We start from the raw sequence: 16,160 nt of genomic DNA on the forward strand, positions 1-16,160 counted from the left end.
GAAAGACATTCATTAAAGCTCGCTCAGCGTATCTGGCCTCGCTGATCGAGAAAAACAAAAACAATCCCAGAATTCTTTTTACTGAGATCTCTAAACTTACTAAAAGCCAGGCAGATACTCAACCCCAGATCCCAACATCTTTAACTAGTCATGTTTTTATGGACTATTTTAATAATAAAATAGAAAATATTAGACAACAAATCCAACCCTGCTTATTAAATCAAACATGGCCGTCACCTGATGAAGTTGCTTTAGAACAAAGGCTGGAAGCCTTCTACCCACTTCCACAGCCTGAACTAGAACTAATGATTTCCTCAGCAAATCTATCAGACTTAATGTTAGACTTAGCTGATGCTTTCTGGTCTAGCAGCTAAAAATCTTGGCGTCACATTCGACTCAGATTTATCATTTGAGCAACATATAGCTAATATTAGTAGAACAGCCTTTATGCAGCTTAGGAACATCTCCAAACTAAGAGACTCCTTATCTCTACAGGACGCAGAAAAGCTAGTACATGCTTTTATTACCTCAAGGCTAGATTACTGTAATGCGCTACTGTCAGGTTGTTCCAGCAGGAACCTTAATAAACACTTTTTACCATCTCCCAGTAAATGGTCACCCAGCCCGACCTGCTGGAAATGGTCAACTGCCCGCTGATATCCCCTCTACCCTCTACCCCCTCTGTCCTGCAGCCCCAGTGTTAAGTAAAAACATCACCCAACAGGCATCAGCTCACAAAAATGGCACTGGAGCACTTTCCCTACTACACTCGAGACACTCAAGTGCACTCAAGACGTTAGGAGGTAATGTCACAGAGCTGACATAAAATCACAAATGTTTCCTTTGATGCCTACCTCTTCATCAGTTGTCAGTTTACAGTGCACACAAATTTTTTACTATAAAAAATACTCTTAAACTGCATAAACCCATAAATGTCCATAACTGTAGTAACATTTATTCATATTTTTAGTCATGTAACTTCAAAATTCCTCCAGGAAACTCACAATAACATCATAATTTTCACAACACTGAAATTTGATTCATAATGAACAATGAATAAATAACAGAAACATTTCATTGTACAACAGTTTCATATTAAAGTTAAATAAGACATTTATGCTCAATTGTACATTTGTTTGATATTTTATATTACAGTTATTACGTTTAGGAAAAAACACTAATCAGTGCAGTTAAGAACCGTTGTGCTGTCATCATTATATCACAACTTCCCTCAACTCAAGATGTTTGAAAGTTGGTGAAAAAAATCACCATATCCTCATGATACATGGTAGAGCATTTGTACACTAAACTACCAACACTATGTTCATGATTGTTTGAAATGTGGCCGGTGTTGCACAGGCCAAATGGCATGATTTTAAACTGGAAAAGACCACAGTAGGAAGCTAGTATCCTTGGGCTAAGTCGATAGTGGAAATCAATTGTCCCCATGCCCGGAAGTCCAATGACTCATCAACTCTGGATAGAGAACAGCACAAAGATGACATTTCAGATGTGCCTAGTAACTCCTAAACAGTGACTCTCAGGAGCATCTGGGTGTAGTTTTACTATGCTTGACTTAGGGTTTGAGGTGAAACATCTTGAAGAAAATATTACATGGGTCCACCTGAACTGAACATTTATTTATTATAGTTATAACATTATAGTTATTAGTCCACACAGAAACAGAAAATGTTAGATGATTTTATTGATGATTCTTCCAGCATGTGAGAGTATTGTAACATTTTATTCATGCTGGCTGACAATATAAGCCATTAACATACATATATATACATTGTGGCGGGAGGAAGGTGGAGTCACCAGTTCGCTCATCTATTTATGTGGGGTGCAGCCAAAGTATAGCAGCTGTTTTTCAGGAAGGAGCACCCAGCAGCTTAAAAATCTCACCGTCTCAAGAGAGAGGATACTAGCCTTCCCGACACGAGGCAGTAGCATAAATGGACATGTTTACAGGGAGTATACTTAAAATTGTACCTTCATAAACTAAACAAGTGGGGTTTACATTTTAATTAGTATACTAACTGCATATACTAATAAGTAATATGTCCTGTGTTTTGTATTTTTCATATCACTGGGAAATAATTTTAATGGCAAGGGGGGGCGGTACTTGTTTTTGGACACTTGAGGACAACGTTTTATAATCCGTGTTTGCTCTTGCAGTGGGAGAGAGTGAACGAAACAGAAACCTGTCAACATTTCAGTATGAATGTCTTTCAGTACACCTGATTTTCTCATCACAAGTGCAAGATTCATTTAACTTCTTTAACTTCTGCAATGACTCCACAAGTCACCACTTCACTCTTGTGTGAATGCACTGGTGTTGTTGGAGAGTACTTTGTCGATTAGAACTCTTCCCACACTCTGAGCAGTGATACAGCTTCACTCCTGTGTGAATGAGGTGGTGTGTTTTGAGATTACTGTTTGTAGTAAAACTCTTCCCACAGTCTGGGCAGTGAAACGGTCTCTCTCCTGTGTGAATCCGCCGGTGTGTGTTGAAAGCACCTTGTTGATTAAAACTCTTTCCACAGTCTGAGCAGTGATACGGCTTCTCTCCTGTGTGAATGCGCTGGTGTAGCTGGAAAGTCCTCTCATGATTAAAACTCTTCCCACAGTCTGAGCAGTGATATGGTTTCTCTCCTGTATGAATGCGCTGGTGTCGCTGTAGTGAATTCTGTTGAGTAAAACTCGTCCCACAGTCTGAGCAGTGATACGGCTTCTCTCCTGTGTGAACACGCTGGTGTTGTTGCAGGTGACTCTGATGATTAAAACTCTTTCCACAGTCTGAGCAGTGATATGGTTTCTCTCCTGTGTGAATGCGCTGGTGTGTTTTGAGATTACTCTGACGATTAAAACTCTTTCCACAGTCTGAGCAGTGAAACAGCTTCTCTCCTGTGTGAATGCGCTGGTGTGCTTTGAGATTACTCTGATGATTGAAACTCTTCCCACAGTCTGAGCAGTGATACAGTTTCTCTCCTCTGTGAATTAGAAGGTGTGTTTTGAGATTACTCTGTCGATTGAAACTCTTCCCACACTCTGAGCAGTGATACAGTTTCTCTCCTGTGTGAATGACTTGATGTGTTTTGAGATGACTCTGTTGATTAAAAGACTTCCCACACTCAGAACAGTGGTGAATTTTCTTCTTGTCTGTACTTTTCTGTGTAGAAGGCGTAGGAGAGGACGTTTGCTGAGTATTGGAGATCCTGGATGCCATGTTCTTGACTTCTTTCAGCAGCATTTTTGTGCAATCTTCTGATTATTTGTGAAGTAAAATTCCAACCATGTAGGAAGGTTGACACTAAGAGCAGGATAACACTTGAAACTGGATGGCATTCTTTTCTGGAGAAAACAAAGAAAGAAAAGAAAACCTAAGATCAATGCAAAATGCATGAGAATCCTAGTTTGGGTGGGAAATAGAAATGACTGAATTAGGGGGAAAGTTTCAGAGGTCAATTCCAGAAGTACTCATGCAAGCCTGCAATCTGGAATAGAAATCTACATGCATATCTCAGCACTTTCCAATCTGGCAATTTAGCAATTTCCAATCCAAATTCTAATCTGACCTTCCGATTATTATTGCTGATGAGTGGTTGGTATCTTGTACTATGCCCTATGCAATGCCCTTTATGCTCTTTTTTCACATTTCCTAAAAGCACGGTTGCTAATGACTTAACAATGCAGTTGTGATGCATTTTTCAATGATACTGGCCTACCCAAAGCTAGTCTCTTCAACATTATTCACATGCAATACCACATGGTTACCGTGCACAAAGAAAGAAGCATGATGGCATGTGCAAGTAAGGTGCTAAAAGAATATTCCGTATTGGATACGTTTTTTTATTCTAATTTTGCACATTTCAATCTTAAAATGTTTTTATGCCTCAAATCAAACAATGAAGTTCAGACAACGGTGGTTCAAACCAATATGGTTCAAACTACTGTGGTTCAGATAGTAGTTAATTTAACTATGCATCGTACCATGTTAGTTTATTGCTATCCTCCATTGTTGTACAGGAACTGTACTGTACTGGTTGTTAGTACCTCAGTGGTTTCCATTTCAGGACAAGCTATTGGATTGGTTATGCCCAATGCTTGTGCAAAGACCCAAATGTCTCACAATTATATTAATTATTTAAAAGTCTGCAACTACATTAATAATCTGAAAATGTTTACTATTGTGATTATAAAATACAAGCCAGAAATACCTGTGATATAGCACACAATCTTAAATGACTAGTATGCTAACTACGTAATATAGCAACTGTGCTGTGTCTTTTTAACTTTTAACTAATTTACATTTACATTTATGGCATTTAGCAGACGCTCTTATCCAGAGCGACTTACAAAGTGCTTTGCTATTTACCCTTACCTTAGCTAGTTAGAATAGACTAATAATTCAAAAGAAACCTCTAAGCTTTAGACATTACTAAAATTCCCACACCCAATCAAAATCTGATATATCCAGATAGATAATGCTTCAAAATGCTTTGATTTTTTTCGTGTGTCAGTACTGCTCCTGACACTAAAGGGTAAACACATGTCAACAGGTATAATGTTAAAAGTGAGAGTACCAAATGTTGATGCTTCACTGAAAGAGCAGAACATGGAACACAGTGAAAAGCCGATGTGTAAAATCCTAGTTTAATGTAACTGGAACTGAAGGTTTAATGCACCCAGCTGGATTTTGTTAAAACAAAGGTACCAAAACAGCTTCACCTGTCCACTCCCTTACTGTCATTATAATCTGACCTCAGAGTGGGTCTAAATACTGCATAAATGTCTTAAATAAGTAGTAAAACTATAGGCAATCAAAGTCACTGTTTAGTCAATAAATATAATTGTGAAGTACAACATTCGTCCATGGTGACATAGTAAAAGCACACTCCTCAGACCCTTTTTAGTAACAACAAGCTATAATTGTTTGCCTATAAATCAGCATAAATCCCCCTTTTAATATAAACCAAAATATGATCAGTCTAGCTCCAACTAACTCCTGAACCAAACAGCTTGTAAAACGAATAGAGGTCTTTGGTAAAGAAACTAACACTATTACCTCTAAAATATGTGTTTAATCAGACTAGATCTAAATCTAAATTTAAATATAACTCTAAATCTAACTCTGAATATAAATATAACTCTGAATTTAAATATAAATATAACTCTGAATATAAATAAAAATATAACTCTAAATCTAACTCTGAATATAAATATAACTCTGAATCTAACTCTGAATATAAATATAACTCTAAATATAACTAAATATAACTCTGAATACAAATATAACTCTAAATATAACTCTGAATATAAATATAACTCTAAATCTAACTCTGAATATAAATATAACTCTGAATATAAATATAACTCTAAATATAACTGAATATAAATCTAAATCTAAATATAACTGAATATAAATATAACTCTAAATCTAACTCTGAATATAAATCTAAATATAACTGAATATAAATATAACTCTAAATATAAATATAACTGAATATGAATATAAATATAACTCTAAATATAACTCTAAATATAAATATAACTCTAAATATAACTGAATATAAATCTAACTCTAAATATAACTATAAATGTAAATATAACTCTGAATATAAATATAAATGTAAATATAACTCTGAATATAAATCTAACTCTGAATATAAATATAAATATAACTCTGTATACATACCGCCTAGCGCTAGCGCTAATGCTAAGGAGGCACTGTGGGAACTGCACGGGGGCATCAGCGATCTGCAGACCAAACATCTAGACGGACTGTTCATTGTCGCCGGAGATTTCAACCATGCAAATCTCAGGTCAGTCCTCCCTAAATTCCATCAGCATGTGGACTTTGCCACGAGAGGAGCGAACACGCTGGACCTTGTTTACACAAACATCCCCAGCGCGTACCGGGCCGAGCCCCGCCCCCACCTCGCGTTCTCGGACCACATGTCTGTGTATCTGACTCCAGCTTACACACCCCTCATCAGACGCTCCAGACCAGTTCAGAAGCAGGTGAAAACCTGGCCGGCAGGAGCCATCTCTGCCCTTCAGGACTGTTTTGAGTGCACTGCATGGGACAGGTTCAGGGAGGCTGCGACTGAAGGCGACTCTGTTAACTTGGAGGAGTACACAGCATCAGTCACTGGCTACATCAGCAAGTGTATTGATGATGTCACTGTCTCCAAGACCATCACCACACGCCCAAATCAGAAGCCGTGGATGACTCCTGAGGTGCGTGCGCTACTGAGGACCCGCGACTCGCCCTTCAGAGTGGGTGACAAGGCGGCCCTGAGGAAAGCAAGAGCCAAATTGTCACGAGCCATCCGAGAGGCAAAGCGCGCACACGCCCAGAGAATCTACAACCACTTTAAGGACACCGGTGACACACGGCGCATGTGGCAGGGCATCCAGGAAATCACAAACTACAGGACAATGCCACCGTCCTGTGACAGTGATGCCTTCCTCCCAGATGCCCTGAACGACTTTTATGCACGGTTTGAGGCACAGAACAACACGTTGGTGAGAAAGACCACACCCAAGCCGGACGAGCAGGTGTTGTGCCTGACTGCAGTGGACGTGAGGAAAACTCTGCGCAGAGTCAACCCACGAAAAGCTGCAGGACCAGACAACATCCCCGGCAGAGTGCTCAGAGAGTGTGCAGACCAGTTGACAGATGTTCTCACGGACATCTTCAACGTCTCCCTGCGCAGCTCCACTGTCCCAACGTGCCTCAAGACCACCACCATCGTCCCCGTGCCGAAGAAGTCCACGGTGTCCTGCCTCAATGACTACCGTCCCGTAGCTCTCACGCCCATCATCATGAAGTGCTTCGAGAGGTTAGTCATGAGGAACATCAAGAACCAACTGCCCCCTTCACTGGACCCCCTGCAATTTGCATATCGTCCCAACCGCTCCACGGACGATGCCATCACGATGCCCTTCATCTCTCCCTTACCCACCTGGAGAAGAAGGACACCTACATCAGAATGCTGTTCATAGACTTCAGTTCAGCATTCAACACCATCATCCCACAGAACCTCACGAGGAAGTTAAGCCTGCTGGGCCTCAACACCCCCCTCTGCAACTGGATCCTGGACTTCCTGACAGGAAGGCCCCAGTTAGTCCGGTTCGGGGACAGCAGCTCCAGCACCATCACCATGAACACTGGGGCACCTCAGGGCAGTGTACTGAGTCCTCTGCTGTTCACCCTGCTGACTCATGACTGTGTTGCGAAACACAGTTCTAACAGCATCATAAAGTTCGCCGATGATACAACTGTGCTGGGTCTCATCAGCAAAGGCGACGAGTCAGCATACAGAGAGGAGGTGCAGCAGCTGACAGACTGGTGTACAGTCAACAACCTTCACTGGAATGTAGAGAAGACCAAGGAAATGGTTGTTGACTTCAGGAAATCAAGACCTGACCACTCTCCGCTTAACATCAACGGCTCCTCTGTGGAGATCGTTAAGAGCACCAAGTTCCTTGGTGTCCACCTAGCGGAGAACCTCACCTGGTCCCTGAACACCAGCTCTACAGCCAAGAAAGCCCAACAGCGTCTCTACTTCCTCCGGAAGCTGAGAAAGGCCCGTCTCCCTCCACCCATCCTCACCCTCTTCTATAGGGGAACCATAGAGAGCATCCTGAGCAGCTGCATCACTGCCTGGTTTGGGACCTGCACAGCCTCTGACCGTAAGTCCCTCCAATGCATTGTGAGGACAGCTGAGAAGATCATCGGAGCCTCTCTCCCCTCCGTCATGGACATTTACACCACCCGCTGCATCCGCAAAGCAACCAGCATTGTGGATGACTCCACCCACCCTTCACACAGACTGTTCTCCCTCCTGCCATCAGGAAGAAGGTACCGCAGCATCCGGTCCAACACGACCAGACTCTGCAATAGCTTCTTCCCCCAAGCCATCAGACTTCTCAACACAACTCAACTTCTGAACTGATATCTTTCTGGTACATGTTCACTCTCCCTCTCTCTCTCTTTCCAACCATTTACCCCAGATAACATGGGAAGCATTTTTTGCACAAGCATTTGCACTGATAACTTTACACAATAAAATAAAAATTTGCACAATAACTTTACTACCTCACTGGACTCTATTTATCGCACATTGCACAACTTGCACACTACAGTCATTATTTATTATCCTCTGTCTGTACTGTGTTGTCTGTCCGCACTTGTTTGTTTGTGTTGCACTTGTGTTTTGTATGCACTGTCTATGTTGCACCATGGTCCTGGAGGAACGTTGTTTCGTTTCACTGTGTACTCTGTATGTAGTTGAAATGACAATAAACCCACTTGACTTGACACTTGACTTGAATATAAATATAACTGAATATAAATATAACTCTAAATCTAACTCTGAATATAACTGAATATAAATATAACTCTAAATCTAACTCTGAATATAAATATAACTCTGAATATAAATGTAAATATAACTCTGAATATAAATATAAATCTGAATATAAATGTAAATATAACTCTGAATATAAATATAAATCTGAATATAAATGTAAATATAACTCTGAATATAAATCTAACTAAATATAACTCTGAATATAAATATAACTCTAAATATAACTAAATATAACTCTGAATACAAATATAACTAAATATAACTCTGAATATAAATATAACTCTAAATATAACTGAATACAAATATAACTCTAAATATAACTGAATATGAATATAAATATAACTCTAAATATAACTGAATATAAGTATAAATCTAAATATAACTAAATATAACTGAATATAAATATAACTCTAAATATAAATATAACTGAATATGAATATAAATCTAACTCTAAATATAACTGAATATAAATCTAACTCTGAATATAAATCTAACTCTAAATATAAATCTAACTCTAAATATAACTGAATATAAATATAAATCTAACTCTAAATATAACTGAATATAAATATAACTCTAAATCTAACTCTGAATATAAATATAACTAAATATAACTCTGAATATAAATATAACTCTAAATATAACTCTGAATATAAATCTAACTCTAAATATAACTCTGAATATAAATCTAACTCTAAATATAACTCTGAATATAAATATAACTGAATATAAATATAACTCTGAATATAAATATAACTGAATATAAATATAAATGTAAATCTAACTCTGAATATAAATAGAAATCTAACTCTGAATATAAATAGAAATCTAATTCTGAATATAAATATAAATATAACTGAATATAAATATAACTCTGAATATAAACATAACTCTGAATATAAACATAACTCTGAATATAAATATAACTGAATATAAATGTAAATATAACTCTGAATATAAATATAAATGTAAATGTAAATATAAATATAAATCTAACTCTGAATATAAATCTAACTCTGAATCTAAATATAAATCTAACTCTGAGTATAAATATAACTGAATATAAATATAAATATAAATATAAATATAAATATAAATGTAAATGTAAAGAACAGAGCCAGACATTCAGCTCAGGGCGCTTCACTCCGCTTAGCAGTTAGCTGAACGCGTTCAGCGGACACAGTCAGCGCACTTTCACTCGGTTTAAACTTCCCATCTTCTACATTAGCCTGCTAATATAACACCATGAATGCATCCCTCAATGTTATTTCACTACTTATATGTGGTTTGTGTGGTTATTTGTACCGTAATCCACCTGTATCACAGGAGAAACCGCTGTGTTGTCCTCAGAAGGGTCCAGCTGCAGACCTCCGGAGTTCCGCTGAAGACCCAATCAGAAGGCAATGATGTACCAGCTGTCATAATAAAGGTCCGGCAGCACTCTCCTTTACCTTGTTTCACAGTTACCTTTAACTGTCCAAAACACAGTACACCTATTGTCCATCAATATGATTTTTATTTGACTAAAAACCAACTTATTTTTCAAACTCAGACAATAAAATGACACAGAATCAGTGTTCATTTTTTCCATTTATCTCAGATGTCATTCCATACAGACTGCTCTGTTTTAATGGCCTAACCTCAAAAATACGGAACAGAGCTCAATTTGTTTTCGTGTGCTTTTGTTTACTTTTTTTTACTCATTAACAGATGTGATTTAAAATGTATCCGTACAATACTCAAGCAAAGCACACTTTAAATTACATTAAAAGTACAACACAAAATTAGTTAATTAGTTGATTTGATGTATTTGATGGTGATGGAAAAAATGTATCTGGGTTTGAAAAGTTGATTTTAATATTTAGCATTTAATGGACAGGAAGTTTGCTGTGTTTGACCGGTTAAGGTAGCAGTGAAACAACTGTGCCCTATTTCCTAAATAGTGCACTACTTTGGAGTTCTTCCATTTTTAGGACCTTTACACAGGCTGTAAAGGTCCTTTACTGCTGAAGAGCCTTCTATGATGTAGCGGCAAATAAATGCAGCCCACCTAGGCTTTGGAACGCAACTATAGACTACTGAAGTTCTCCTACTTCTGTAGTCCTTGTTATGCCCATATTTGGCACTGCAGATCTATCCCAATTTGGAATGGCAGAGATGATTGTTTTTTGTAGTTGATTTGTTTTTGTTAAATTGTCTCTATCAGATTATGTGGTAAATCAAGCACCCCAAACACAAAGTTTCAAAGATTCGCAGCAACAGGCTTCAGGGGTGGTCTGACCCTGCCCAAAACAGACTACATCCATACAGCTTTGGTGCTGCAAATTAACCCACCCGTTCATAGCGCTCTCCCTACCACTAGCAATGCTCCTGACACAACAAGGGTAAGGACTTAACACGTTTCCTCTGACACATGTGAAGCCAGCCACTGCCTCTCTTCAAAACTGCCACTGATGCAGCATTGTTGGGCAGCCAACATGCACAGAGGAAAGTAACAGCTCCACCCCATCAGGTAATAGACACATGCCAACCAACATCACCTCATCGACTGATGAGGGAGAGCTATATCTACCCACCCGCATATAGCACAGCCAACTGTGCTCTGTCAGACACAAATATATTTGATTTGATATATAATTACCACAGACTTTCCAAATGAAGTTTTAACTGAGCTTAACTGATAAGCTTTCACTCTTCCATTTTTATATTTGTAACCTTCTTAAAAGTAATCAATGACACATTATTTGACAATATCTTAATTGAGGACCAATACTCTTTTTAAACATAGCCCAAAATAAAAACACAACATAAACTACCAAGTTACTCTTGGTCTAGCTACATGTCCAACTTAACCACTTTTGGTCATTTTGTCCACTGCCTGGACATTGTGGCCCAAAGCATTTTTTCTCTGACAGCAATCTCAAACTTGTGGTTTAGTTTGACACCCAGCCACTTAAATCCCCACCCCCTCTACCTTTTTCACAAACAAATCAGCCTGATGATGTTGTGTCTGCTGTCTTCTAAATCCTCCTCAAGTTTCAAAAACATGTCAATTATTTTTTTGTGCAATTCACCATCACTTGTTAGCCTCATAGTCGAATCTTCCACTGTGGATAACCAGCTCTCTGTCTCTTTGATCTGTTGCTGAATAGCATTTGACTGCACTTTTCAATTTTGGCTTGCAAAGGTATTCTTTTTCACATTTTACAACCATAAATATAAAAATGTATTTTATTGAGATTATAAATGATAGATCAACACAAAGCAGCACATAATTGTGAAGTGTAATGAAAATTATACATGGTTTTCAAAATTGTAATCAAATAAAAACATTCTTTGATTTAAACCATTCCACTGTAGCTCTGGCTGTATGTTTAGGGTCTTTGTCTTGCTGGAAGGCGAATCTCCTTCCCAGTCTCAAGTCTTTTGCAGTCTCCAACAGGTTTTCTTCCAGAATTTTCTTCCATATGACAATAAACTCTTGAATCTACTTTATTTTCCGTATATGGGTTGTTGGCTGGACTTTGACAATCTCCATATAAAGTAATATCTTATTATGAATAGGCTTCAGGAACTGTTTGAAGCAACAACATTTACATTTAAGGCATTTAGCAGATGCTCTTATCCAGAAAGACTTTATAAAGAGTTTATTGTCATGTGCACAACAGAAACAAGCAGTTATATATACTATACAATTAAATTCTTACTTTGCAGTGCCTCCATTTACCAACAATCTTATAAATATCAATATAAAAGGAGAGAAACAAAATAAGTTTAATTTAAAAAAAAAAACTCAACACTACACTTCGCCCAGGTACTCTTGAAAGAGGAGGGTCTTCAGTCTGCGTTTGAGGACACCCAGGGAAAGTTCGTTCCACCACTTGAGTGCAGGACAGAAAAAAGCCTGGATGCTTGTCTTTCATGGATCTTAAGGGTCAAGCAAAGCCATTCTTGAAGCTTGAAGGGCTCTTGGTACTGATAACCAATGCCATCAAGTACGGAGGGGCTGGTCCATTTTTGGGTTTGTAGGCCGGTGTCAGGGTTTTAAATCTGAAGCAGAATGCAGCTACAGGAAGCCAGTGAAGAGAATGCAGCAGAGAAGTTACATGGCTGAACTTAACTCTTAATGCATCTGTGTATAATACATTTGAATGCCTAAATCTCTTTCCACAGTCTTTCCACAGAACCATAATATGTCTTCTCCCCTGTGTGAATGCACCGGTGTTGAAGGAGATTCCTCTGAGATAAACTCTTCTCACAGTCTGAGCATTGAATCAATTTTTCTCTTATGTGAATGTGCTGGTGTCCACTACACTAATATATGAAATAATTTTCAAAAACTATCCAAAAAAATACAAAAAACCCTAAAACTTTCTCAAAACTAATTAAAAAATAAATTAAACATAACCAATGTCAGTGAACAGCTGGACAACGCTTTGAAATCACATATTTCATGACTCATGAGTACAAAATGTGTAGGCTATGCGTTATGTATGGATGCTCTTTGTATGAAAAGGCAAGCGTTTTCAGCAGGTGTGATGCGGGTGTTTTTTAAAAGAAAAGTCGTGCCAGTAGCTACATAATGTTTTCTGCGAAGCTACATTGTGTTGTGGTTAATTTTGCACCAAACTACATCAGGGACTGCACAAACACTGTCATTACCCGTCTGTCTGATGCTGAGGGTCAGAGGATGAAAAGGCAAGCGTTATATTCAAGCAAGCGATATATTCAAGCGTTACACAGCAGAATATATATATACATATATATATATATATATATATATATATATATATATATATATATATATAATTTTAAAAATTGGGCTCCAGCTGATTTTTAAACTAAAACCAAACTAAAACAATATCTTACTTGACAGTATCTTACTCGTACATCATTAAAGTATTATTTTTTCTACTTAATGTTATATCCATGGACAAATTGTTAGCAAATCCACATAAAAGTCATAGATGATTGAGCTTGGAAATTACAGACCAATATCAAATCTGCCCTTCATGGCCAAGGTCTAGAAAAAGTGGTGTCTCAGCAGCTACCTTCACAACTGTAGCATTTACAAGGTCTTTCAGTCTGAATTTAGACCTAACCACAGCACTGAAACAGCTCTACCAAGAGTCACTAATGATATGCTTGTTTCAATTAATAGGGGATGCGCTACTATTTTGTGCTGTTTGACCTTAGTGCTGCATTTGACACCATAGATCATACACTCTTTACACAAAAGTAAATAATGGTGTTCCTCAAGGGTAATCCGAAAGTAATCCGTAAGCATGGCACTGACTTTCATTGCTATGCTTATGACACCTAGCTTTGGTTATCAGCTAAACCAAACAAGGACATTTAATGAAACAATTATTAAAACAATGATTTAAATAATGATTAAAAACTGGATGTCTCACAACTTTCTTTTATTCAGTCCAGATAAAATCAAGGTCTTACTCCTATGGCCCAATGTTGATAAATGCAAACATGTATTCTGTAGTTACTCTGTGACAGCTCCAACACACCTGCATCTAATATTCAGTTCCTTTACAAAATTACACAATGTTTAGGCCCAATGTTCATGAGGTCAGGGGTGTCACATTAAGGTTCGAGCTGTACAGGGTGGTAGATTTCCAGAACAATGATTGATCACCCCTGGTAGAGATCAACAACGTGTGGTTTCCCCATCTAAAACAGTTACCTAGAAAAGTACATTGTACACTGTTCCCAGATTTTTATGTTCAGTTCCAGAATGGTGCAATGATGCACTAAAACTTCTGCTCATTTAAATCACTGCTCTTTGTACATTTGTGTATATTCAAAGTCTTTAAATGCCTGAAGCTCCTCCCACAGTCTGAGCAGTAATACGGTTTCTCTCCTGTGTGAATGCGCTGGTGTTGTTGAAGACTACTCTGATGATTAAAAGTCTTTCCACAATCTGAGCAGTAATATGGCTTCTCTCCTGTGTGAATGAGTTGGTGATGTTGGAGATGACCCTGTTGAGTAAAACTCTTCCCACAGCCTGAGCAGCGGTAAGGTTTTATTCCTGTGTGAATGCGCTGGTGTTGTTGGAGTGTAATCTGTTGATTAAAACTCTTCTCACAGTCTGAGCAGTGATACAGTTTCTCTCCTGTGTGAATGCGCTGGTGTGTTCTGAGGTGACTCTGTTGATTAAAACTTTTCCCACAGTCTGAGCAGTGATATGGCTTCTCTCCTGTGTGAATGAGCTGGTGTGCTCTGAGATGACACTGCTGGTTAAAACTCTTCCCGCAGTCTGAACAATGGTGAGTTTTCTTCTTGCCAGCACTTTTCTGCATTTGTCTGCGAGGTGGAGGAGAGATTTGCTGAGTATTGGATGCCATGTTCTTCCCTCTTTCAGCAGCTTAACATCTTTGTGAAACCTTCTGATTGTGTGTATGTGAAGCTAAATTTCGACCAGGCAGGAACGCTGACACGAGGAGCAGGATAAGACTTGGAACAGGACGTCATTCATTTCTGTAATAAACAAAGAGAAAACCTAAGTTTAATGTAAAATGTAGGAGAATCCTAGTTTGGGGGTAGAAAACTTAAATGACTGAATTTGCGTGGGAGGGAGGTACAATGGGTAGTGGTGTCTCAGCGGTTAGAGCTTTTGGCTATTTATGACAGGGTTGTGGGTTCGATACCCGGGCTCAGCAAGCTGCCACTGTTGGGCCCTTGAGCATGGCCCTTCACCCTCTCTGCTCCCCGGGCGCTGGAGTTGGCTGCCCACCGCTCTGGGTGGGTGTATGTACTCACTGTCCCTAGTTCACTAGTGTGTGTGTGTGTGTTTACTACCACAGATATGTGCATCTTTACCTTACCTTTAATAAAACAAACCATTTTATTCAGACTTTAAACATTTTCCTCAACAGATGAGCACATTTTAAAACTTGTAACTTCTCTAAATATGAAGATAGGCAAAGGGTCTGACTGACTAAATAGATAGCTGTGAAGTAGATAGGTCTGGGCAATATGGACAAAAATGATATCCCAATATATTTTTTAGCTAAATGGCGATATACAATATTATATGCGTTGTGATAAAAATATTTTATGAACAACAGGTCAAACTGGGTCACCCTGTCATAATCCAGGCCATGTCCTATAAAAAATGGTTTACTATTTAATATGTTTATGTTAAATGGAAGCTATTTAGGGCTAATGAAATATGATTAACACGTCAGTGTACACTTTTATTTAATTTTGTTACAAGTTAGTAAGCCTATATAAAATGATTTTGTTTTTAAAATACAGCATACAATTCAATAAACTCACTTTTAACTGCTTAATTCCAGCTTTGAGAAATATAACAGTACAGCAATTAACGTTCATTTGTTCAAATATGCAGAAAAAGCTTGCCCAAGATGCCCAAAGCACTGCATCCTGACCATATATCTGTCGTCAAGGCAAAATGTTTTACTGTCACGAGCCGGTTGGAAAGGGTCTGTCTGCCTTGATTGAACGTGTAAGGCAGTGCTTCTCGTGCAAAGAAATTGTGACTGGACAATTGGTATCGTGGGTCAAGAGTTTATTAGAAGTCCCAGTCTGAACTGGTGTAGGGTTGCTGGGACGTGGATGCTTCAGAACAGCATCAGCAGCTCGGAGTTGAACAGCTTCTCAGTACAGAAGTTCTCCCGCATTTTGATACAAGCTACCTCCATTCAGCATTCCCTGCAGATCATACAGATCATACAGTTCTGCTCCTCATCTGACCAGCAAAATCCGGAGCAGTTCCATATAACCGAACCACTGTTCTTCTTC

General features: G+C 38.4%; 1 protein-coding gene across 3 annotated transcripts; it reads right to left on the reverse strand.

Moving 5' to 3' along the window:
• Positions 1–1,688: 1,688 nt before the first annotated feature.
• Positions 1,689–9,763, reverse strand: LOC140570436 (uncharacterized). 3 transcript variants are annotated; one of them, XM_072692616.1, is made up of 2 exons: positions 9,697–9,763; positions 1,689–3,354 (listed from the first exon to the last, which is right to left on the reverse strand). In XM_072692616.1, the coding sequence occupies exon 2, from the start codon at positions 3,251–3,253 to the stop codon at positions 2,306–2,308; it is 948 nt and encodes a 315-aa protein (XP_072548717.1). In that variant the 5' UTR covers positions 3,254–3,354; positions 9,697–9,763; the 3' UTR covers positions 1,689–2,305. The 3 variants fall into 3 exon arrangements, with proteins under 3 accessions (XP_072548717.1, XP_072548716.1, XP_072548718.1); XM_072692615.1 differs by having other exon boundaries at positions 9,687–9,745; XM_072692617.1 differs by lacking the exon at positions 9,697–9,763 and adding an exon at positions 5,699–6,079.
• Positions 9,764–16,160: the final 6,397 nt, after the last annotated feature.

Source organism: Salminus brasiliensis, chromosome 1 (assembly GCF_030463535.1).
Source record: "Salminus brasiliensis chromosome 1, fSalBra1.hap2, whole genome shotgun sequence".
NCBI classification, from domain to species: Eukaryota; Metazoa; Chordata; class Actinopteri; order Characiformes; family Bryconidae; genus Salminus; species Salminus brasiliensis.